Source organism: Fundulus heteroclitus, chromosome 21, assembly GCF_011125445.2.
Source record: "Fundulus heteroclitus isolate FHET01 chromosome 21, MU-UCD_Fhet_4.1, whole genome shotgun sequence".
Lineage (NCBI taxonomy): Eukaryota > Metazoa > Chordata > Actinopteri > Cyprinodontiformes > Fundulidae > Fundulus > Fundulus heteroclitus.
In genome coordinates, this window is record NC_046381.1 from 24,194,156 (window position 1) to 24,220,031 (window position 25,876).

General features: G+C 41.2%; 2 protein-coding genes across 2 annotated transcripts in view; both read right to left on the bottom strand.

Moving 5' to 3' along the window:
• The window catches only part of LOC118556862 (NLR family CARD domain-containing protein 3-like), a 353,674-nt gene that overhangs the window by 313,635 nt on the left and 14,163 nt on the right, over positions 1-25,876 (bottom strand). The window lies entirely within an intron of this gene.
• Positions 13,755-19,277, bottom strand: LOC110368316. The gene is made up of 7 exons (XM_036125421.1): positions 19,215-19,277; positions 16,483-16,679; positions 16,239-16,269; positions 15,933-16,010; positions 15,388-15,637; positions 14,584-14,743; positions 13,755-14,480 (listed from the first exon to the last, which is right to left on the bottom strand). The coding sequence occupies exons 2-7, from the start codon at positions 16,676-16,678 to the stop codon at positions 14,416-14,418; spliced, it is 780 nt and encodes a 259-aa protein (XP_035981314.1). The 5' UTR covers position 16,679; positions 19,215-19,277; the 3' UTR covers positions 13,755-14,415.

Genomic DNA, 25,876 nt, shown 5'->3' on the forward strand with positions numbered 1-25,876 from the left:
TAATGCAATTAAAAAACATGAAATGTCATACATTCTGGATTCATTACAAATCAACTGAAATATCGCAAGCCTTTTATTGTTTTAATATCGCTGATTATGGCGTACAGCTGAAGAAAACTCAAAAATTCTCAAAATATTAGAATATTTCCTAAGACCAAGTAAAAAAAATTATAACAGCAAAACAAAATCAAACATTTAAAAAATGTCCATTAATGCACTCAGTACTTGGTTGGGAATCCTTTTGCACAGATTACTGCATCAATGCAGCGTGGCATGGAGGCAATCAGCCTGTGGCATTGCTGAGGTGTTATGGATGCCCAGGATTCTTCAATAGACCAGTTCATTGTTATTGTTTTGATCCGGGTTTTTCGCGCATGCGCGCCGGACTGGTTGGCAAAAGGCGAACACAATGGCGGACGCAAACAGAGAAACTGACGAGTTCTCCACGTATTTTTCTTCTTTAGATAACGTATCACAAGATCGTTTTAAGAGTAAGTTTATGGTTGATGGTATCAGATTGCCAGATCCACACAGCAAAAGCCTGAAGGGACGGAGCGAGTCTGTGAAATGCTGGCCAAGTGTTCCGTACCGCGACATACAGCTGCCTTATAAACACGCAGGCAGTACACACAAGAGAGCACGAAAGCATGAAACCACTGGACGGCTACAATTATTTTATATCGGGAAAAAGGCTCCAGCAACCCCCGCGACGCCATGAGGGATTAAGCGGGTCAGAAAATGGATGGATGGATGGATGGATGTTCAGACATGTTTGTGTAACAGCAGAAAGCGGCGTCGGACACAGGCCGTGTCTCAGCAGAGGCCCGGTAGGTTAAAAAAAAAAACTTTTCACTACGGATTATTTAGGTGTTTTTGTCTTGTTAAAATGGGTGGGGGTGTCGGCGACATTGCAGCGTAAACACAGAAGTACTAGTGCCCGTGAACGGGGGCGTAATGGAGCAGCAGCAGCAGCCGCTGTCTGCTGCTTCAGACAGCGGCTGCTGCTGTAGCGATCGCTACACGGGCCGCTTCTCCGGCCCGTGTAGCGATCGCCACCTCCCCTCCGCCGCTTTTTAAGCAGAACAATGACTAGTGCAGAATTAAGTTGTATTTACCGGAGATGAAGTGTAGACTGCAAATTCTGTCGTAGTATGATGGCTCCCCCAGTCCATTGGGAGTGTCTGCCTGCGCTCTTTTCATTGAAAATATCCATTTCTTTCTTCGTCCTTCCTCCTTCGGTAAACGACAGAAACATACATCCAACGATTTGGAATGCCTCTGTGTGCAACCGGGAGCACAACAAGTCGTAGGCATTGCTTAGATTCCAAAAATAAACGAACTAAAAGTACGCTCTAAATCACCCGTTTTGTCATGTAGTAGACGAGAGCAGCTCTGTTTTTTGCCAACCACAGTGCCCGGATGTAGCGCTGATGTCACGCGTGACGTCACGTGTGAACTACCCTATAGCGCACTTTAGCTCATTTGCATTGTTGGGTCAGGTGTCTTTCAGCTTCTTCTTCACAATACCCCACAAATTCTCGATGGGGTTCAGGTCAGGGGAATTGGCAGGCCAATCAAGGACAGTAATGCCATGGTCAGTACACCAGTTACTGTGAGAATCTTATGTCGTCTCTTAACCACTACCATACTTGTGATTTAGTTTACTGAACCAAGCTGAGTGTTTTTCAAGGCTCAGGAAACCCTTGTAGGTGTTTCGAGTTAATTAGACGATTCTAGTGATTAGTTGAATAGCCTACTAGTATACCTTTTCACGATATTCTAATTTTCTGAGACAGTCCTGTATATATATATATATATATATATATATATATATATATATATATATATATATATATATATATGAAGAAAGCGAGAGAGATTTATGTGTCTATAATTTGTGTGTATATTAGATTAATATGTAACTGCAAAATATGTAAGTGCATGTACATTTTTCATCCAATTTCACTTCAGTTTAAACAGTTTTGGTTCTGAATAAATATGTGTAATCTGTCTGAAAGGTCACGAGCATTGTGAACATATGATTAAAATGAGAGCTGAGCTGCCTCCTATTCATTTTGACAGCACCTGTCTGATCTGTGGTCTGACCTAAGATGGCCGCCCTGTAGGCACGTCAGCCTAGCGGCCGGCAGCATACAATGGGGCGTCTACGTATAAGATGTCTAAGGTTAGAACCACAGACATCATATACATAGACACGTCATAGGGCGCAGGTTCGCACGTCAACGTCACCGCCATATTGTATGTGGCAGAAAAAAGTTGAGTTCTGTTATTGTGAACGTAATTCAGAAAAGATGCCTAATTCCTGTGCTGCATGGAAATGTATTCGGGATGATTTCACTACTTGTATCTGCCTTCTATAAACTAAGGCTACACCATGTTGCAAAACTGGACACACTAAAGCTGCAGAGTGGTTACACAGGCTAGCTATATATATATGTGTGTGTGTGTGTGTGTGTGTATGTGTTATGAATATCAGGATCAATTCGTTAATTGTGGTCTTCATTATTTCATAAAACCGTGTCACATGTGAACCTTTAGGAACAGACTTTTTGGGGGAGTATTAAAGTATTAAAGAGGTAAAATTACTAATATGAGAAAAAAGACATAGGACAATAAAGTAAAACAAAACAAAAAAAACACAAAAGTGGTAATGTTATGAGAAAAACGTCATATTATGAGAATTAAGAGGGAACATTTCCAGAATAGTCACAGTTTGCAGAATTATTTCACTCCTGGAGTAATAGGGCTAGGTTAGATTATTTTAAATATTTTTATTCTTTAGGAGAATAAATTCAGGAGAATGAAGCTAAAAGGATACGAAAATAAACGTGTAATATTACAAAACCAAAAATACTACGAATACAAAGTATATTCAGAGATTAAAGTCCCTCTGATACTGTTTAAGTGACTGAGTAACTGCAGATTTGCCACATTTAAGATGGCGGACACTCTGACGCATCGCAGCATAGGCTGAACCCGCCCAATGATAACCTGACGCCGCCAGATAGATTTGCTTCGCATATCCATCTGGAAACCTTCCGTTTAAGTAATTTTGGGAAGGGGCGAAAATACTGGTTAGCTGATTGGCCTATGTTGGTGATAGACGGGCCAAATAAACCAATCAGATCAACGAAGCATACGACGTACTCGTCAACATGCTTGAAAACACTACCACAAGCCAAGCTACTCTTGCTGCTGCAGATAAAGGCTTGTTAGCTCAGCAAAGAAATACTCTGTAATTCCGATAAAACTTGCTCAATAGCCACGCTAATGCTAGTTTCATCGGCTGAAGCCGCCATGTTCTTTAGACTGAACTGTCGCGCTTCCCGTTGCGTCACACCTCAACCCGCCTCAAAGCCAACGCTGATTGGACGTTCGTTTGGTGAACGGCTCCAAATTTTCTTTAACGGAGAGTAGCCAGACTGATCTGCGAGTGAAACCTTGAAAGCTCGCGAGATCAGAATGGTCTCACGAGGCTAGCCCAATGACGCGTCTACTCTTATATTATGTCTATGCCTCACATGCTACATACTAAGCTAGCATTAGCACCTCCAATGCAGTGCTGCAGGCTTAGCCAGTTTTCTGGGGGAAACCCTGCAACGAGTTCTGATGAAGAGGAGGAATCCATGAGCTGCTGAAAACGGCTCCTAAACTTTAGCTCCATCCACACAGTTGGCATGAAGAAGGAAACCTCCAAACCTGATGGGTCCTGGAGAACTCGGGGCTGGAAAACATCCCCCATCATCGGTATCTCCTCTGCTGCGTGCTGTCGCTCTTTGAGCTCCTGCTTCCCTCCAGTTTCTCCGCTGTATCTCCAGCTGCTGGACTTCTTTCAGCTTCAACGATCCCGCTTCTGGCTTTAACCGCCGCTGAGCCAATCACTTCCCGAGCTTCTTCTTCTTCTTCTTCTTGTTTTATGGCGGTTGGCAAGCAACTTAATGATGTGCATTACCGCCATCTACTAGAGTGGAGTGTGGATCGGGATGCTATGTATATATATTCTCCCACAAAAAATAAATAAATAGATATATAAATAAATATAAATATAATGATAATAATAATTACATAAATATACTTATATCCTTTCTATCAATTTTGTTTTCTTAAGGTAACTTCCCGAGCTTCTTCTTCTTTATGGAATTTATTGGCGGTTGGCAACAAACGAAATGGTGCATAACTGCCGCCAACTGGTATGGAGTGTGGATCTGAATGGCTACAACTAATTTATACTGAACAAAACAAAATCAACTAAACAAAATCAACAAAACCAAAATAAGATTAAAATCCTCTCAGTTACATTGATTAATCAAAGATAATGAAAAAAAAATTACATAGCACTTATCTCTTGAGTGTTTTTCTAAGTATTTCTATTAAATTAAAGCGTATCCTTTCCTTTTTAAGATTTTGAACCATTTCCCTCCTTTTTTTTTTTTTTACATACTTCTTACTGTGTAACATGACGTGTTCGATTGCCTCCTGTTGCTCACAGTATTTATACCTACCGGTGTTATGTTTAACTATTTTGAATAACGTACTGTTTAATCCTGTGTGCCCAAATCTAATTCTTGATTTAATTGTTTCTTCTCTTCTGTTCCTTCCAGCACATCTCATTTCTCCCACTCTCCTCTGAATCATGCAAAACCACCGTCCTTTCCTCCCTTCCGTTTCCTTCAGCTTCTGTTTAATAATGCTCTTTTTTTCCCATCTTACTAATTTTAACTGACAGATCGATGTCTTCTCTTGTTGTACCCTCCTTTGCAGCCTTATCTGCCATTTCATTTCCTTTAACTCCACTATGTGCTGGTACCCACAAAAATATAACTGTAATGCCCATCATTTGAATCCTGTATAATTGCTGGATGTCTATCAAAATATCTGCTCTACTGTCTGACTGACTTCTCTGCAAACTGATTAGTGATGAAGATGAATCTGAAAAAATAATCACTCTCAAAGGTCTTATTTCCTCTACCCATTGCACTGCAAACAGAATTACTAGCATTTCTTCTGTGTATACTGATATATTATCACTGGTCCTCTTTCCTACTGTAATATGAAACTCTGGAACAATAAACGTACTCCTATCTTATTAACTAAACTGTTTGATGCATCTGTGTAAATCTGAATAAAACTGTACTAACTATTAATATATGCCTGTCTTGTATGTGAATTCAAAAGACACCCCTCAGGCCTGTCATTGTTTTTCTTCTAATAGTGTAAGTTCTACTTTAGCTTCAGGTAGTATCCAAGGTGTTCCCTGCTGGCAGTGGTACTGCTGGCCTGAACATTAAATCAGTTAATTCTAACTCCGTTGCTTTTTGTTTAACTGTCCACCCAAAGCTTTTTCTCTCTCTCTTCTCCATTTCCCAACAAGATGTTAAAGTGCTTTGTGCAGGATGATCTTCACTATGGCCCTGTAAATTAGCCCAATAGTTATAACTGAATTCTTCTCAACTCAAGAGGCATTTCTCCTATTTCCACCTGTAGGGCTGCTATTGGAGTCGCTCTCAGACTGTAGGTCTGCTGGTGGTTCCTAGAGTCTCTAAAAGTAGAATGGGAGGCAGATCCTTTAGCTATCAGGCTCCTCTCCTGTGGAACCAACTCCCAGTTTTGGTCCGTGAGGCAGACACCCTATCTATTTTTAAGACTAATGTTAAAACTTTCCTTTTTGACAAAGCTTATAGTTAGAGTGGCTCATACCCTGAGCTATCTCTATAGTTGTGCTGTGATAAGCCTAGGCTGCTGGAGGACATCAGGGTCTAATTTTCTCACTCTACTGATTTCTACTTTTCTTCAGTCTACTGTTCTCCAGTTTTGCATTGTATTACATTGAAATGACTGTCGTCATTTCAGCTTTTAACTTTTTGCTCTCTCTCTTTTTCTTCATAGTAGGTACACCTGGTCTGGCGTTCTGTTAACTGTGACATCATCCAGAGAAGACGGCTCACCCGCTACTACCATCTAATGTAGAACAGATTACTAGATCAATGTGTGCTTCTGTGCTTTTTTGTCTCTCTTGTTGTGTCTCTGCTCTGTCTTCTGTAACCCCCAGTCGGTCGAGGCAGATGACCGTTCATACTGAGCCCGGTTCTGCCGGAGGTTTTCCTTCCCGTTAATGGGTGGTTTTTCTTCCCACTGTCGCTTCATGCTTGCTCAGTATGAGGGATTGCAGCAAAGCCATGTACAATGCAGACGACTCTCCCTGTGGCTCTACGGTTCCCCAGGAGTGAATGCTGCTTGTCGGGACTTTGATGCAATCAACTGGTTTCCTTATATAGGACATTTTTTGTAGCCTCGTGAGACCATCCTGATCTCGCGAGCTTTCAAGGTTTCACTCGCAGATCAGTCTGGCTACCCTCCGTTAAAGAAAATTTGGAGCCGTTCACCAAACGAACGTCCAATCAGCGTTGGCTTTGAGGCGGGTTGAGGTGTGACGCAATGAGAAGCGACAGTTCAGTCTAAAGAACATGGCGGCTTCAGCCGATGAAACTAGCGTTAGCGCGGCTATCGAGCAAGTTTTATCGGAATTACAGAGTATTTCTCTGCTGAGCTAACGAGCCTTTACCTGCAGCAGCAAGAGTAGCTTGGCTTGTGGTTGTGTTTTCGTTGTCGCTCGTAACAGAGCGACGACGAATCTGATTGGTTTATTTGGCCCGTCTATCACCAACATAGGCCAATCAGCTAACCGGTATTTTCGCCCCTTCCCAAAATTACTTCAACGGAAGGTTTCCAGATGGATATGCGGAGCAAATCTATCTGGCGGAGTCAGGTAACATTTTTTGACCAATCTGTATAATCTGACCCAATCTGTATAATATGATTGAACTTGATTTTGTAAAGTGCCTTGAGATGACATGTTTCATGATTTGGCGCTATATAAATAAAATTGAATTGAATTGAAGTTTTAAATGCCCCCGTACATACCTCCTACATTTGTCTTGTATTTTCTGGATATGTACACTCCATGTTATTCCCTCATCAAACCATAACCCCAAAATCTTAAATTGTTTTACTCTTTTTAATTTTTGATTATACAACTTCAGTTTTACCTCTGTACCAATTATTTTTCTTTGTAAAAAACATGGTCTTTGTCTTATCTACTGAGAATTTAAAATCCCATTTACAGTATATGACCACTCCTCTATTTCTGTAATAGCTTCCTGTAGTTTTCTTACTATAAATTTCAGATTTCTTACCCTCTTCCAAATTGCCCCGTCATCCACAAAAAGTGAAAACCCCTTCCCATTCCTTATTTCCCTGAAAACATCATTAATTATTATGGAGAATAATAAAGGACTTAATATGCTCCCTTGAGGTGTTCCGTACTCTCCAATATATTTCTTTGAGTACTTCTTCCCTATTTTAACTTGTATTAATCTCTCTTGTAAAAAAAATCCGTAAACCATCTATATATTCGCTGTACCGATCCGTTGTGGTGAAGAGAGAGCTGAGCCAAAAGGCGAAGCTCTCGATTTACCGGTCGATCTACGTTCCTACCCTCATCTATGGTCACGAGCTTTGGGTCGTGACCGAAAGAACGAGATCCCGGATACAAGCGGCTGAAATGAGTTTTCTCCATAGTGTGTCTGGGCTCTCCCTTAGAGATAGGGTGAGGAGCTCAGTCATCCGGGGAGCACTCAGAGTAGAGCCGCTGCTCCTCCACGTCGAAAGGAGCCAGTTGAGGTGGCTCAGGCATCTGGTCAGGATGCCTCATGGACGCCTCCCTGGTGAGGTGTTCCGGGCACGTCCCACCGGGAGGAGGCCCAGGGGAAGACCCAGGACACGCTGGAGGGACTATGTCTCCCGGCTGGCCTGGGAACGCCTTGGGATTCCTCCTGAGGAGCTGGCCCAAGTGGCTGGGGAGAGGGACGTCTGGGCCTCCCTACTGAAGCTGCTGCCCCCGCGACCCGACCCCGGATAAGCGGAAGAAGACGGACGGACGGATGATACCTAATTGAGACAGCCTAATTAACAACCTTTCTCTCCACATCATATTGTATGCCTTCTCGATGTCAAAGAAAACAGCCACGACACTTTCTTTCATTCTTTCATTTCCATGTAGATTACATTATCGTTTGGAATTGATGGATTATTTAGTTGCATTTGTGCCTTGTGTGTTACTTGTAATTGTAGCTCTGATGGTTGAAAGGGAAAAGTGTTTAGCTTGGGGTTGACGTTTACAGAAGGTAATCCATCCAACTTTGAATCTCGTCTAACAGCGCCATACAGTGGTTGTTTCAGGTAGTGTGGTTGATCTTCTGATTTTGTACTGATGTAAACCTTTTTTCTCACAGCTGGCTCAGAGGGAGCAGTTGCTGTAAAACCCAGCGGAGTGTATGCAGCAGTATTGGGCACAAATTCTTTTGCCTGTGGGTTGAATTCAGCACGTCTTTGCTCTTTAAGTCCCTTATTGACATAGGAGTTCATTCCATCGGACATCGATTTAGATTTTCCTCCAACGCTACTGCTCTCCAACACAGAAAGGTGTACTGCCGCAGCAGCTAATTGCGCATCTAGTTCCACTTGTTCCTTTTGCTTTCTTATCTTATCAGCTTTTAGTCTGTGTCTCTGCTCTAATTCCTCCAATTCATGGTCCCTTTTCAAAGCCTCTGCCTTTGCCAGCAGTGGGGGTTCTAGACCAAATTTAGCAGGGGGCCAGGGTCAGGCCAGTGTTTTTTCACAGGGGCACAGGACAAAAGATGGGGGGGGGGGAGGACACTTAACAGGTCAACATTTCATCGTTTAATATAGTAAGTAAGCCAAAGAGCCAATTGTGGCTCTGGAACTGCAGGTTGCAGACCCCTGATCTTTTCTCAATACAACAGGAGCTTAAAGTCAAACAGCTCAATTTTTAATTATTTTTTAATATGTATTTTTATAATAATTTTATTTTATTATTGGGTAAAAACAAACAAAAAAAGTACATCTGATCCAAATGACCAGTCAGTCACGGTATCTTTGTCAGCATTTATCATCCTAAGAAGTTTAATATCATGTTTTTAGTACATAACAGGGTTACCTGACTCCGCCAGATAGATTTGCTCCGCATATCCATCTGGAAACCTTCCGTTGAAGTAATTTTGGGAAGGGGCGAAAATACTGGTTAGCTGATTGGCCCACGTTGGTGATAGACGGGCCAAATGAACCAATCAGATTCGTCCTCCTCTGTTACGAGCGACGACGAAAACACAACCACAAGCCAAGCTACTCTTGCTGCTGCAAGTAAAGGCTCGTTAGCTCAGCAGAGAAATACTCTGTAATTCCGATAAAACTTGCTCAATAGCCACGCTAACGCTAGTTTCATCGGCTGAAGCCGCCATGTTCTTTAGACTGAACTGTCGCGCTTCCCGTTGCGTCACACCTCAACCCGCCTCAAAGCCAATGCTGATTGGACGTTCGTTTGGTGAACGGCTCCAAATTTTCTTTAACGGAGAGTAGCCAGACTGATCTGCGAGTGAAGCCTTGAAAGCTCGCGAGATCAGGATGGTCTCACGAGGCTAATAACAGGGGCCAGGAACAGTTCTACAGGGGCACAGGGCCCTGTTGGCCCCTGTCTAGAACCGCCCCTGTTTGCCAGTAAAGCTGCTTGATCAGCCAGGGCTTGTTTACGAGCAGAGGATGTTCTGGACGCACGACTGCGCTTAGAACGCTTACCTGAAACATTTGAAACAATGTCCTCAGGGTTTACGTTATCATCGATCTCACCACGACAGTTCTCCACTTGAACGTTAGCAGCATCAAGTTCATTTCACACCTTTTCATTTTCTTTCAACCAGGTGTTCACTTTATTCACAAACTCATTATTTGCAAGGCAAGGCAAGGCAAGGCAAATTTATTTATATAGCACAATTCAGTACAAGACAATACAAAGTGCTTTACATGATTAAGATATACCAAAATAATAAAATGTAGATAGAAAATAGAATAAAAGCAAGTAGGGATAGAATGTAGTAACAAAAAAGAACATTAAAAACAGTAAAACTGTTTAACTAGAACAGTCAAAGGCAATTTTAAACAGATGTGTTTTTAATCTTGATTTAAAAGAACTCAGGCTTTCCGCACTTTTACAGTTTTCTGGAAGTTTGTTCCAGATAAACGGAGCATAGGAACTAAATGCTGCTTCTCCATGTTTAGTTCTGGTTCTAGGTATGTGGAGTAGACTGGAGCCAGAAGACCTTAGTGGTCTGGAGGGTTGATACACTGATAACAAGTCTGTGATGTATTTAGGTGCTAAGCCATTTAAGGATTTATAGACTAACAGAAGTATTTTAAAGTCTATTCTCTGAGATACAGGGAGCCAGTGTAAGGACTTTAGAACTGGGGTTATGTGCTCTACTTTCTTAGTCTTAGTGAGGACGCGGGCAGCAGCGTTCTGGATCAGCTGTAGCTGTCTGATCCACTTTTTAGGCAGACCTGTGAAAACACCGTTGCAGTAATCAATTCTACTAAAAATAAACGCATGGATTAGTTTTTCCAGATCCTGCTGAGACATCAGTCCTTTAATCCTAGAAATGTTCTTCAGGTGATAGAAAGCTGACCTTGTAATTGCCTTTAGATGCTTTTGAAGGTTCAGGTCTGAGTCCATCACTACACCCAGGTTTCGGGCCTGATTGGTGGTTTTTAGTTGAAGTGACTGAAGCTGTGTGCTAACTTTTGATCTTTCCTCTATTGGTCCAAATATTATTACTTCAGTTTTGTTTTTATTCAATTGGAGAAAATTTTGGCACATCCATCCATTGATTTCTTCTAGGCATTTACTCAGTGCCTGAATTGGTTCATAGTCACCTGGTGACATGGTGATGTAGAGCTGTGTGTCGTCTGCATAGTTATGGTAGCTGATGTTGTTATTTTTTATTATCTGGGCTAGAGGGAGCATGTAGATATTGAATAGGAGGGGACCCAGGATGGACCCTTGGGGAACCCCACATGTGATTTTTGTCATCTCTGATGTAAAGTTACCTACTAATACAAAAAAGTCCCTGTCCTTTAAGTAGGATTTAAACCAGTTGAGAGCTGTACCAGAAAGGCCGACCCAGTTCTCCAGGCGTTCTAACAGGATGGAGTGATCAACAGTATCAAATGCTGCACTGAGGTCCAATAGAACCAGCACGGTGGTTCTTCCACAGTCTGTATTTATATGGATGTCATTAAACACCTTGATAAGGGCGGTCTCTGTACTGTGGTGAGCACGGAATATGAAGGTAATTTTGTTCCAATTCAATTTGTGCATTGTAAGTGTGAATTTGAAGTTGTAGAGGGAGTTAAATAAATAATAAAAAAATTTACAAGTACAAATTTTTTTTACACCTGTTCAAATTTTAAGTACAAGTACACAAATTGTGTTCTGTGAGTTGCACATCAAAAACCTCTTACATTCTCAGTTTTGCTCCAATTGGTCCAGAACTATTGTTGCTAAACTATTTGTGCATTGTAATTTTGGTGTTTTGTAATTGTAGATTTTTTTTAATCTGTCACAAGTACAAAATAAAGTTACACCTCTTCAAATTCTTGATTACAAGTACACAAATTGTGTTCTGTGAGTTGCACATCATAAGTGTCTGTCATTCAGTTCTGCTACAGTTGATCTAAAACAAATGGTGCAAAACTAATTAAAACACGTGTATTAAAATCTTCAAAAAAAAATTTTTTTATATTTTTTTCCCTTAACACAAATACAAATCAACAAGTACAACTGCACGAATCTGCTCCTGTGAGTCACAAATTCATCTTTACAAGTTACGCCTTCATTTTCACTTTTGACACAACCGCCCCAGCAGTAAAAATGATCTGTGACTTGTGGGTAGTACACAAGTCACAGATAGGGGGAGCTGCCTGCTCGGTCAGTCTGTACCAACCGGAAATACACACTGCCTTGTTGCCTTTTAAGCATAGACATCATATACGTAGACGCGTCATAGGGCGCAGGTTCGCACGTCAACGTCACCGCCATATTGTATGTGGCAGAAAAAAGTCGAGTTCTGTTATTGTGAACGTGAATCAGAAAAGATGCCTCATTCCTGTGCTGCAATAATACACACACACACGCACATATATATATATATATATATATATATATATATATATATATATATATATATATATATATATGTTTGTGTGTGTGTGTGTTTATGTGTTATGAATATAAGGATAAATTTGTTAAATCTAAACATTGTGGTCTTCATTATTTCATAAACCCATGTCACATGTGAACCTTTAGAACCAGACTTTTTGGGTGAGTATTAAAGAGGTAAAATTAATAATATGAGGAAAAAAAGTCCTAGGTCAATAAAGTAAAAATAAACAAACAAACACAAAAGTGATAATTTTATGATAAAAACATCATATTATGAGAATTAAGGGGGAACATTTCCAGAATAATCACAGTTTGCAGAATTATTTCACTCCTGGAGTAATAGGACCAGGTTAGATTATTTTAAATATTTGTATTCTTTAGGAGAATAAATTCAGGAGAATGAAGCTAAAGGGATACGAAAATAAACTTGTAATATTACAAAAAAATACTACGAATACAAAGTATATTCAGAGATTAAAGTCCCTCTGATACTGTTTAAGTTACTGAGTAACTGCAGATTTGCCACATTTAAGATGGCGGACGCTCTGACGCATCGCAGCAAAGGCAGAACCCGCCCAATGACGCGTCTACTCTTATATTATGTCTATGCCTTTTAAGTACTCTGCATGCATATGCCTTTGAAGGACGCAGCTGTCACCGTCATAAACAAAGCCATGTTTTTCTTTCCTGTCACTACAATTTTGAAACGAAAAAACAGAAAATTTTAATGAAAAAAAACGGCCCGTTTTTGGATTTCGCCAATTCCATTTTCCACATTTTCCTTCGGCCGGTTTCACGGCTGGCCCGGAAGTGCAGGAAAATATTTCAAAATAAAAGCATCGATGTAACATAATGGAAGCCTGAAGAAAAAAATAATAATGAAGCGTAGAGATGTCTTGAATAAAAAAAGGACGGTTTTACGTTGCAACATGATAGTTTATTGTAGAGACATGAGCTTTATTACATTATTGTGTGTTTTATTAGTGGAACATGAAGCATAACAGCAAATCACATGCTGTAAACCAAAAATATAGAAGCCAAGTTTATTTTTCTTATCAAGCAAAACCCACCTTCACTATAGGATTACTGTCTATATGTGTCTTGATTTTAGTGAACAGTACATATTTTTGAAGCTAACAGAGAAATGAAGATTTTTTCATAGATTTAATTGATTTATCTTTACTCACAAATACATACAAATACTGCCACGGGGATAGAGTGCCTCATATATTTCATATTTGTCATACAAAAGATGCTAATTAAAAAGTTACACTGTTCCGTGTCTGGGCTAGAAAAGCATCTATAGCAGCTTTCACGGGAGTTCCTCAGTGTTTTCTCTCTCCACGATGGAAATTTTTGATTACATTTTTAATAAACAAGAGTTACAATCTCCCTTATTGAATAGCCTATAGATGGAGATTCTTATAAGACAACTGAGATCCAATCTAACCAATAGCTAGATAAGCTGTATTGCCTATCTTTGCTTATGTCCTACACTGTACCCAGGCTAGCCTTTTTATTTCAGGCTATTTAATTTTGGAGTGGGTTTTTATTTTGTTTTATTATTGTATTATGTATTACTTTTTATGCGAGTGCTGCTTGTCAAGCAGCATGAGTTGCCTCTATCCACTATATAAAATAAAAATGCCATGCCAATAATCAAGCCTTTTTTATTAAATGAAAAGCAATAATAGTATTTTACAGATTAAATAAGATGCATAATACACGCGCACACACAATCTGATACAGATAATAACCATTATAACCAGTTATGAAAGTGTTATACATCAATGTAGGAGCTATTTCCCTATTTTTGTTTTAGAACTCAGATTATTTAGTTCATTTGGTGTATAAATACATGTACTCCAGGTAGCTCAGGAGGAAAGTGGGTGGGCTTTTGATTTTTTACCAGTCTTCCAGTGCTGCAGTCTGTCAATCTACCAGTCCTTTCAGGAAACCAGGGCAGGAGAGGTGGCAAGTAGTTTTTCAGTTTGTATCAAGTTTATTTTTTCCTGAAGAAACCTGGAATAAACTCACGGAACTGCATTTCGACGTATTTTGAGAATTTTTTGTACTGCGTAAAACCAGAAACCCACTATTCATCAAGAGACTATTTGATTTAAATTTATTTTTTGTTTGTTTACTTTTAAGTTTTTTCATAGACAAGTAGTCACTACAATCAAGAAAAAAAATGGAACAGGAAAAAAAAGAAGGTCCCATAACAAATTTTCTTCCGCTGAGCAAGAAGTGGATCTAGTGGGAGAAGGAGGGTCCTGTCTGGCCTGTCTATTGCCTCCCCTGTCCCTTGATCCGATCAGCCATTTCTAAACTGCCATCTTCACATAATTCCTGGTGATCTCGCTGGTTAAGGTGTTCTTCTTTAAAGCTCCTGCAGGAAATATATGTTATGGTCACTATGGTCACAATAAATTAGTATAAATTTCTCTGGACAAAAGTTACTATATTACAGTTATTATCCATCATGCACTTACCAAATATGACTTCAAACAGCTTTAAAGTCCTGAATTCCCGCTTTCCATTCCGGCCCACAAAGTCATACTGCCTTGACAGGTCATGGTCCATGATGAAGACCATCATGCGTCTTGTGGCCTCATCCACAGTGCTCCCTCCAATGTCTGCCACTGCTGTGACCTAAGGGGGAACAAAGTCAGTACAAAGTTAAATCATTTTTAATTGTTTTGCAGCTTTTAATGGCTCGCTTTTATTGACAGTAGACTGACAGAAAAGGGGTGGAGGAAGGGGGGAGACATGCAGCAAAGGGCCACGGGTCAGACCAAAGGCCTCCAAACATGGGTCGCGCTACCAGCTACGCCACGAGCGCACCCCCAGCTAAATCATTTTATAGCCACTGGAGTAAACCCGACAAAAAGACAAACTCTGGATCTAGATTATTTTCATTGTTGATTAATCTATCGATATAGATTAATGTATAATTGTTGATTATTTCAACATTGTGATTGGTTGCTATAATAATAAAATGTTAAAACAATTTGAAATATGTTGGTGCTTCCCAAATCTCTTGTTCTGTCCACAAAACAAAGAGATACTCGGTTTATGGCCATGAATGAACAAAGAAGACCGAGATATTCCTATTTATGAAGTTGAAATCATAGAATTAGGACTTTTTTGCTTTAAGAAAACTATAGTTGCCAGTTAATTGAATTATTGATTACTGTTCAATTTATTGATGATTTGTTGCAGCTCAGATCACATCTACTGCCAGCCCCCCAATAAAACTGAATGAAATTTCACTAGCCTAGACTTTACATACATACCAGTTCAGACATGAAGCTTGGGTCAGACAGTTTTTCCTCCATTACTTCGACCTCCCTAACTGTCTTTAGGTGGAAACCATCTGGGATGAAAGAAAGGATGTCACCACTGCTGCCACGCTGTGCCATGGTTTGTAGCATCCTTCTAGTGACTCGATTGTCTTCTTTGAGTTCCTCAAGGACTGTCAGGATGCGAACAAGGATGTTGTCCCTTATTTGCATTTGCGGGGTTTCGGGTGGTAAAATGGCTGACCTAAGGAGGAGTACAAGCAAAAAAGTGTCATTGTAGACCAGTTGGATAGAGCAAAAGAGATGTCAGCACAGACACTTCAATCAGACAATTAAACGGGCCGATTGAAAAGTACACATTCTAATCAGTTTCACTCGCATCACTGTGTGTCAGGATTGGAGGCAGTAGAGGTGTTGGGGCAGACCAGAGGGTGGCTGGAGGCAGAGGAGGTGTAGGCCTGTGGGTGGATGAAGGCAAACGGAGGCGTCAGCACAGACCTGAGGATGGATGGAGGCAGAGGAGGTGTCTCAGTACATACCTGTGGGTGGATGGAGGTAGTGGAGGTGTAGGGCTATCATCATCTTCTTCCTCGCTGGACAGAATCACTCTCCTAGACCTGTAAAATATACTAGCACAATCAGATAATTCATTTGTTACAGTTAAGTGAATTGAAGTGTTTTAAAAGTAGTTTGGTACAGAATACTAAAACAATATATTTTGTACAACAGGTGACACAGTTGTGCATATAATCATACAATGTAGACATCAGTGGTTCCATAGACCGTCAGTGTGTGTGGTGCTGGGAGACGACACTAACATATATGCATAATCCAAACAGCCTTACCTCTTTTTGCGCTTCCCCCTTCCCATGTTCTCTGCAGAATCAGAATCAGACTCTGTCGGGACATCTGTGTTCTGTTCAAACTCAACCAATTTTATACGGGCTATCTCGTATGTTGCTGTCTGAGAGATACAAAAGAAAGAGTTACAATTACTTTCATTTCAGAGAACAAATTCTAACCAAATCAATGGTGAGCTCATCATGTCACATTATATCATACAATAATTAAGAAAGATGGTTACACTACCTGCTTTTCTCTTGACAGTCAACTTGTAGGTTACCCAGTCAGAGTGTGGGTCCTCTTGCTCTATGACCGCCTTTGCAATTTTAACTCTTGCTGGTGGCCAGTAGCATTCATCCTCCTCAGGCCCGATAAACCATTTGGTTGGAATCACTGCCAATCCTCCACCATTTTCAAAATCAACAATTGCAAAAGGCAACATGCTTAAAGAAGAAAAAAATACACATCAATAGAAATTCATATATGCATAACAACAATTAAAAAACAAATATGTAGCACACTGGTGCAGGAGTGGCAATGCCACATATCTAGTCTTGTGTGGTAACAGGACCATTTTTGTTTTTAAGTCCTCCACAGGTAGTAGCTGCAAGTGTTCAGATAAATTGAAGACAAAAAGAATTCCAATAAGTGAGGAGTCAATTGGATAGGTGAAAAACGGTTGGGCGTTTTCAAAAGAATTACACAGTACTTTAACGGTTCTGGAATGTGACAATATGTTTTGCACAATAACAACATTTCCCCCCAACAGAAAAACAGTTATTGCCACGAGAAGAGGAGATCAGCGTCTGTCCATCATTGCCAGATCTATACTATCACTATCTGGCATATCATATGAATCCCAATTTTCATTGATATGATCAAATGATGGAATGTTACAGTCATAAAAAACATCAGTGGAATTTTCTTCTTCATGATTACTTGATAAATTCTCATCGCAAGCATCGTAGAAAGTGTCCATGGAATCTATGTTCTCAGAATAGGGATTGGGCGTCATGACGTATTACTTTGTGTGGCCGCCATATTGAATGCTTCCGCCGCCGCTACTCAGACTACTGCCTATGACTACTGCGTACTATACTCCCTCTCTCAGCCGTGTTTTAATTTGATTAATTTTACCTTAACTTGATTTCAACCATGGTAAACCGTTGCTGTGTTGTGGGCTGTAACAGCGCAACACATGATCGCCATGGGAAAAACATAGAAAATGGGTTAACTTTGCACCGCTTTCCTGCCTGGAGGCGCAACCACGGAGAACAAGTGTCAGCGATAAAAAGAGTCATCAGCTCGCTTGGATCGCGGCTTTAAGATGACCGATCATAACTTTCCACAGTATCCCGATGTCAATGAGAGTGTGTTCCCTGCATTTTCATTCTGGTGAGTTAAAGATGCACGGTTTTATTTTATAGCCTACATTGTTTCTTTCCTTCAACCGCGACACCACATACATGCGCATAAATACTAAAACGGCAGCGGGAAAAGGCTCAAATACGTGAGAAACCCGGAGGGTTTAGGGAGGGTTGGCAGTTAACGTTACTAACTAAACCTTTGAAACACATAGCAGCTAGTTAAAAGTACATTACATGCGTGAGGGTTGTTAGCACTAATGGTTAGCAGTTACTAAACTAGCAGGTGCCAGAGCCCGTCTGAGCACAGCTTACCTTTGTATGAATTACTGTGTTCCCACTGTTTACTGGCTTTAAGATCTGCAGCTCCTGAACCCATCCATTCATGAACTGCACATGAGACTCCAAGGACTTGTAGCTTTGGAACTGTTCTGAAGTATAGGCGCTCACACCACAAACAAGGTAGCCGAAGACGTCCGATATGCAAAACAGTGGCAACAAGTGGTCGTCGGCGCTCCATAATAATGCTGATTTTGTCAGCATACCGGTCCCTGGCTTCTCTATTTAATGTGTCCCGGTAAATTCCTGATCCTTTTCGGGATTTTAACATCTTTTTTCGATCTATTCTTTATGAACTTTATGAACTACTGCTACCTATCGTTGCACAGCGTTTTTTCAGCCTTAAGCTACCAACATGGCCGCCACGTCCCACAATGCAACGCGGATCCCAAGCCCTATTAACTGCCAACAAAGCCAAAGACTCCTTTTCGAGCATAAGCTAATGTTCCTCCACTTTTGCCAATATTTTCCTCCTTTTTGAATTCTCCATTATTTAAAAATAATAATAATAAATGTTTTAGCTTTCAGCTATGATAACAAACACAGGAGATAACAAACTCCAACCAACAACTGCAAATGATTTGGTTAGAAATTTTATTTCTGTGGTTAATCACAGATCTAAATCCATGTAAAATGAAGCTAGATTTGTTTTGAGTTTATCACATCACAGAGGTGACTATAGGCTAATGTGTGCATTATAAGGCGGAGGGATTTCAGCTGGATATATGCACTGCATTATCATTTATTTAAGAGTCAAAAAGCGACTTCACTTTCAGAAACAAACCCAAAGAACAGCAACCCGCAAATAGAAAAAAAAAAACTTAGAACTACCGCATCGAGGGGATAGAAAAAAAAGTCCAGCGCGGCGAGGGAAAAAAAAACATCAGCGCCATTAACGCGCGTTACAAACAGTCGGCGTTGGGGTATACTCACGGCCCTTTTAACTTTCCGTCAAATACCGACTGCCAAAAAAAACAATAAAAAAATAAATACACTAAGCAGCCCAAGTAGCTAAGGTCTAATAGTGTAAGTCCAGCTCTGATTCCCTTAAGACGGTAGAATGTGTTACAGAGCCGAAGCTCCGAGCCGACGGCGGTAGCAGCTGCGGTCGTGGTCACCTAAAACTGTGGCTTTTTTGTTGCTGCTGTTATTACTCTCAAACCCGTAGCATTCTCTAAACTATGTCTGCAGCAGACACTTTAAACCTAGCTCCTGCACTCTTTATAGTTACTTTTCGAAAAACAGTATTTATTAGATGTAGAGGCATATTCTTACCTGTATGTCGTCCGAAAGATAACCGTCTCCTCTCCTAGGATAACAAGATGGCGTCTGTTAACTTCCGGCTAAGCGTGGTGTCGAAATCCACTTCCGGCAGAAATTAAACTGTTTTCTTAGCGAGACTACTGGATGATCCTGGACGATCCAAGGTTTAGTTCTGTTTCAAACAATTTTCGTATTTGTTTAGTTAGCTTGGGTGATTTTCAAGATACTAATTTAGTTGTGAAATTATTAAAATGTGAACATTATAAACGTTCCCCTGTCTCGTGTTCACTGCTCCCTAGTGACTGAAATGAGAATTGTGGTAATTTATTTTTCCCCTTCTAAAGTTTGTTTATAAAGGCCACAATTAATGAAATACTAAATTCTTAGAATGCTTCGTTTGCAAGACATCTTGGCAAAACATGTTTTTTTAAAAAGCTCCTAAAAGCTACTTAATCCACAGCAAGGTGAAGTTAGAACAGAATTGACTAAATGAAAAGTGTACAAAATCATTACGCTATACATAACATAATAAAACAACAACGCACATACTTTTTGGTTTGACATTAATTCCAGTGTCAATATGAAAGTAGAATTCACCTGTGTGAAAACAATAAAGGAAGAGACATTAAAAACTTTAAGAATATGAAATACTGATCAGGGCCGGTTTATTATGAAACATATTGATCTGTCATCTCAGTAAAATTTTGAGATCTAAATTTTCAGCCGCTTCACTGAAAGGGGGGTTGTGAAGTGATTTAAATTTAAATTATTTAAATAATTTATAAATGTATCATCGAAATAGGCTGGATTAGTGTGCGATTAAAGACTTTTACTTATTAAAAATAAGTAAATAAAATAGCATAAAAAAGGAGACCTTTCAGTGTCTGTTGTTATATAACATGTCCGCCATATTTTATGTGGCAGAAAAAAGTTAAGTTCTGTTGTAGTGAACGTGGATCAGACAGGATGCCTCATTCCTGTGCTGCAAGGAAATGTATTAGGGCGGATTCACTTCTTGTATCTGCCTTCTATAAACTAGTGATGTTACGTTATGTGCCGAGGCTTCGAGGCGTGTGTCGAGTAATGGAGGGGGCGTTTCCGTGAAGCGCGTATCGAGGCTTGCTTCATTTAGGGGAGGAGCCGAAAACGATGACGTCCAAAGCCTCGCTGGCCGGCTGTACCACGTGACTGCTTCGGGAAGTGGTTCAGATGTTGGCGCGGCGTCGACAGCTTTTAGAATCCCCACAGGCTCCATTCAAAATGTGGGTTGTTGTAGGAGAGTTGCGGTCAGTTGAGAGAGTGGATAGAGTTTTGATAGTTTGGATAGCAGAGTTTGGATAGTGGTTATTTAGTTTGAGACAGTTAGTTTGGTGTTTGGAGAGTTTAGGAGAGAGATAGAGAGATAGGAGATCAGTGCTCTCAACTATCACGCATTGACCGTCACTGACTTCACACGGTCACACGCAAACATGGCATTTTTCACGCATAAAAATCCCAACGCCCATCTGGGCTGCGGACAACCAAACTCCGCCTTCTGCTGAGATGTTTCAGCTTCTTTCACAGCTTGTGGCCATCAGTAATTCCTGCTGCAGTTCATGTTAACAGAGCAGCAGGAAGAGCGATCAGAGTTATGAATAATTTTAGTCTTAACAGTGGTTGAAAGTAAGCCGGTAAGGTCCTGTACTATGTACGCAGGAGGGGAGGGGGCGAGGGGAGAGCTGCTGCCAGATATTGCCTTCATTCAGAACCAGTGATGGCTGCACTCTGGATCATAAAACAGTTCTGCTCACCAGATGCAGTTTAAAATGCTACGTCTGGTTATAAGTTGTTTTTATTAATTCTGCATTTTTTAACTACATGCACCGTATTTCTGTGCCTCAGCGCTTGCTCCTCTCCCCCCTCCTTTCCCTTGAACCCGGGGGCTTTTATCACCGTTCACCATTCAAAACGTGAATCACTACGTTTAATGTCCTCACACCCGTAGCAAAGTGTGCCAATCAAAGTCACTAGGAGAGTTATGGCTGTGTTTCATGATCTTTTGTTTTAAACAAAACAGAACCGTGGCGCTTCGGTGCGCTGCTGTCTTGCGCTTTAATTCAGGTGCGCAAAATTACGTTACTTGTAATTTGGGTGCGCGCTTTCATTTTAAAGAACTTGTAACATCAGGAGGCTGATCTCAGACCGGTCAGCTCCTATGATCACTGTATAGGAGCCCTTTACAGTTTTTATTTATGCATTTCCACCCTGTTTATCCCTCGCACGCAGCGCACCATCGGGTAAAATCCTCCCACCTCACCGCCCAGAGCGCACTGAGGAGAGCAATAGAGATTTGTATGGTCGACTGAGATGAGAAACCTGTTGCTGTGAAAGGTGATATAGGTTATAAACTGTTACTGTCTAGAATTGCATTGAGCTGAAAAGAGAGGAGACATCAGCAGCTGGATCGTGCGTAAAGACGCAGCGGGAACCTCTGTGTGCTTCAGTGTTGCTGCTGAGGGAAACTGTGGGACCGTATAGTACTGGGCTAATCATCGGTCACAGTACCCCAATCTGTACATACTTGCACTTATTTATTTATGCACCCCGGCATCATCTGTGCCATGTGAGCGTGTCTTTTCAAAGGTTGGAGAAGTAGTATCAAAAAAGAGAAATCATTTGAAACCAAAAACTGTGGAGAAATTGTTGTTTCTTAATAAAAATGCATGAAATCATCCAAGTTACACAAGCATTAGCCTATTCACTACCCCCTGCCTAGTTCCACAAGCACTTTCACTGTCCTCTGCCTGATTAAGCCCATGCCATTTTTCTAGAGTCACAGAAAAACATTATTACACAACATGCCATATCATGTCACTACTATTTTGGGAATAATTACACACAGACAATACATTCAAACAATATTTTATTATACACATGTGTATACAAAATTTATGTAGACAAATGATTTCGTCCTACACCTTCTGTGAAGTCATTCCCAAGAGCCATAATAGACAAAAATGATATGCATCACACGTGTTAAGATACAGCTGGCTGTGATTATACAACTTGCCAGTAGGTGGTGCTGTGTGCACATGAACCGTCAAGAAATGAACCTTTTCTCGAACCAGTTGGCTGAGTGGTTCAATGCCTCATGAGGCTTCATCTCGCCATCACTACTATAAACTAAGGCTGCATCATGTTACAAAACTGGACACACTAAAGCTGCAGAGTGGCAACACTAAGAAAAAGCTGTGCAAGACCATTCTATTTCAAGGTTTTTAGCTTGCATACAGTACAGACTACTATATTTAGACATAGATGTGCATATATAGATTTTCAAGTATTATAAATAAGACAAATAAATATCTAATGTTTTCAACGTAGATGTTGGTGACACCGAGTTAAACCGTGAATGAAGACCCAGGTGCAGTTCAAGCGTTTTAATTGTCTTCATCAAAATGGTAAAAACTGTAATAACAGAAAATAAACTCAATCTCTATACATAGAGTCATTGCATACAAAATAAAAGTGCATCAAACTGAATAAAGTGACATTTCAGCAAAATAAACACTGATATCTAGACTTTTCAGTTTAATCAACAATATAATGCAACTTACGGCATTCCTGCCTGATAATTCAGCGTGGATGGCATCAGATTTCACGTTTCCATACTGTTCTCCACACATGGACCTCTTTGTTTACCAGCCAAAACCCGGAACCGGAAACACGTAACCGCAAACCGGAAGTAGATTTTAGCGATAATATTTTGTAATAAAAACGTAAATAAACTATGAATTATACAACTGATCAACTTCTAATCACTTTTGGCAGCATAGAAACGTTTTTTAATATTATTTATTTAACCCATGAACTTATTTGTTTAACAAAATGCCTTAAAGGCAACACACTCCCCGTCTGGTCTCCTGAGGCCACTATACTAAACAAACATTATACATTCAGTCCTTTGGCATGAGAAGAATAACCTCGGTAACCGGTCGCAAAAAGGTCTTTACACAGCCTTGGTCCCATGCCTTCACCTCGATCTTCCTTACTCGATTGTCTTTGCCTGGGAAAGTGGCAGTGACTCTTGCCATGGGCCAGCTGTTCCGTGTGACCTGCTTGTCCTTAAGCAGAACTAGATCACCGACTTGGAGGTTTCTGCGGGATACAGTCCATTTCTGTCTTTGTTGCAGTGTGGGCAAATACTCTCGCCTCCAGCGGGTCCAAAACTGATTTGAAAGAGCTTGGACCTGCCTCCATTGTTTGGTGTAAAGGTGTTTGTCCAGGAAGTCTCCAGGGGGTGGTAAAAGGCAAGATTTCTGTGTAAGGAGCGTTGAGGGAGATAGGATAAAGGGGTTCTCTGGATCAGAGGAAACTGGGAGGAGTGGCCTTGCATTTATGATGGCTGTGATTTCGGCCATGAATGTAGACAACACTTCGTGAGTCAGTTGCAACTTGTTTTGAAGTAGCATCGAGTCCAGGATTCTGCGGGCAATGCCGATCATGCGCTCCCAAGAGCCTCCCATGTGGGAAGCATGTGGCGGATTGAATTCCCAGGTACAACCTTGATCTGATATATATTTTTGCATTGATTTGTCCATTCCTAGTTCTTTTGAAGCTCCAATGAAATTGGTGCCGCGATCGGATAGCAGCTGTTTGGCGGGGCCTCTTAGTGCAAAGAAACGGCGGAGGGCGTTAATGCAGCTGGATGTGTCTAGAGATTCGATTACTTCAATATGCACAGCTCTCGAACTCATGCAGGTAAACATGATAGCCCAACGCTTGCTTTCGGCTTGTCCGCCCCTGGTACGCCTTGTTGTTATAATCCAAGGCCCGAAAACATCAAGGCCGACGTAGGTGAAAGGAGGACATGTTTTGAGGCGTTCGGGTGGTAGGTCTGCCATGCGTTGTTGTTCCTGTTTTCCACGTAGCTTGCGGCAGATTATGCATTTGTGGATTACTGAGTTTACTAGTCTTTTGCCACCAATGAGCCACAATCCTGCAGCCCTGATTGCTCCTTCCATCAGATGACGGCCTTGGTGCTTCACCAACTCGTGGTGGTGACGAGTGAGCAGAATGGAGATGTGACTGTCCTTAGGGAGAATTACTGGGCTTTTTTCAAAGTTCTCGATTTCGGAGTGTTTCAGTCTGCCTCCAACAGTAATGAGACCGTTCTGTAAGACTGGGCTGAGCTTTTGTAGGGGGCTCTGTTTTGAGACTGCCTTTCCAGAGTTAAGAGCAGAAAGTTCCTTTTGAAAGTGAGCCTTTTGTGTCTCTTTGAGGATAACGTTTTTTTGCTTGAGCTATTTCCTCTGGAGTACGTGGGAGGTGGCATTTGTGCCAGCCTTTGCATACGCTGTTTGGGTTAGTGCCATTGAAGGATTTTGCAATGTGGACAAGATTTGCTATTGCTCCGACTAAAGACTTGAAGGTAGAAAACCTCTCAAAGCGTTTACTGCTTAGTACTTGGAGATGAGTGGCATAAGTTTTGACTTGTGGCCTGATTTTAGAGTCTTTGTCTGGTTCAATCAGCTCAAATATTTCGCTTTCATGTGTTGTTTCCACAGGAGAACGGTGTATGAAGGATGGTCCGGTGAACCATGTGGACTTTGTGAGTTGAGCTGTTGGCAAGGACCGTGTCGCATGGTCTGCTGGGTTTTCCTCTGTGCGCACATAATACCACTGCCCTGGCTTTGAAGACTGGCGAATGCGCTGTACTCTGTTGTGGACATATGTGTAGAATCTTTTTGACTCGTTGCAGATGTAGCCTAGTACTACCTTACTGTCTGTATAAAAGCGTACTATATCGAACTGTAGATGTAACTCATCCTGAATGAGATCAGCCATTTCTACTGCCAAGACGGCTGCGCACAGTTCTAGTCTCGGAATAGTAGGTTCTGACAAGGGAGCTAGCTTTGCTTTGCCCATTATGAATCCAACCTCAACTTTGCCGTCTGTTTGAACTGCTTTCAAGTAGGCTACGGCTCCTATCGCCTTAGTTGATGCGTCTGAGAATAGGCATAGTTCTTTCTGTGTTGCTTGACTGAGTGAGGTAGATGTGTAGGTCCTAGGGACATGTAGATCCTTTAGGTCCTGAAGGGAATTTCTCCATGTTTCCCACTTACTTTGTTTGTCCACTGGAAGGGGTGAGTCCCAATCTGAATTTTCTGAAGTGAGTTCTCTGAGTAGAGCTCTTCCTTGGATTGTGACAGGTGCTAATAGGCCCAGAGGATCAAAGACACTATTAACAGACGACAGTACGCCACGCCGAGTGAACGGTTTGTTTGTTGTAGCTACTGAGTAAGTGAACGTGTCCGTTGTTATTTCCCAGATGAGGCCAAGGCTTCGCTGAGATTGTGTTTCTTCACCACCTAAATCTAGGTCTTTAATGACTGGTGCACAATCTTCGGGGCAAAAGGCTTGCATGACTGTCTGTGAGTTAGACGCAAACTTATGCAGGCGCAGATTGGATTCTGCGAGTGAGGCTTGTGTTCTTTGGAGCAAGTCTATAGCCTCAGCAGGAGAGGGCAGAGAGATCAAGCCATCATCTACATAAAAGTGCCTCTCCACAAAGTTGACTGTGTCAGCACCATATTCCTTTGCACCTGCTTTAATGGCTTTGCGTAGTCCGTAAACAGCAACTGCGGGAGATGGTGAGTTGCCAAATACGTGAACTTTCATACGATAGTCAATAA

What these genes read in the sequence shown, in the direction of transcription:
- LOC110368316 (XM_036125421.1), bottom strand. Translation starts at nt 16,678, where the DNA reads ATGTTGCCTTTTGCAATTGTTGATTTTGAAAATGGTGGAGGATTGGCA. An exon ending in GACTGTCAAGAGAAAAGCAG is followed by an intron (nt 16,270 to 16,482) that starts GTAGTGTAACCA and finishes CTGATTCTGCAG; the next exon opens with AGAACATGGGAAGGGGGAAG. An exon ending in CTACCTCCATCCACCCACAG is followed by an intron (nt 15,638 to 15,932) that starts GTATGTACTGAG and finishes ACTCCTCCTTAG; the next exon opens with GTCAGCCATTTTACCACCCG.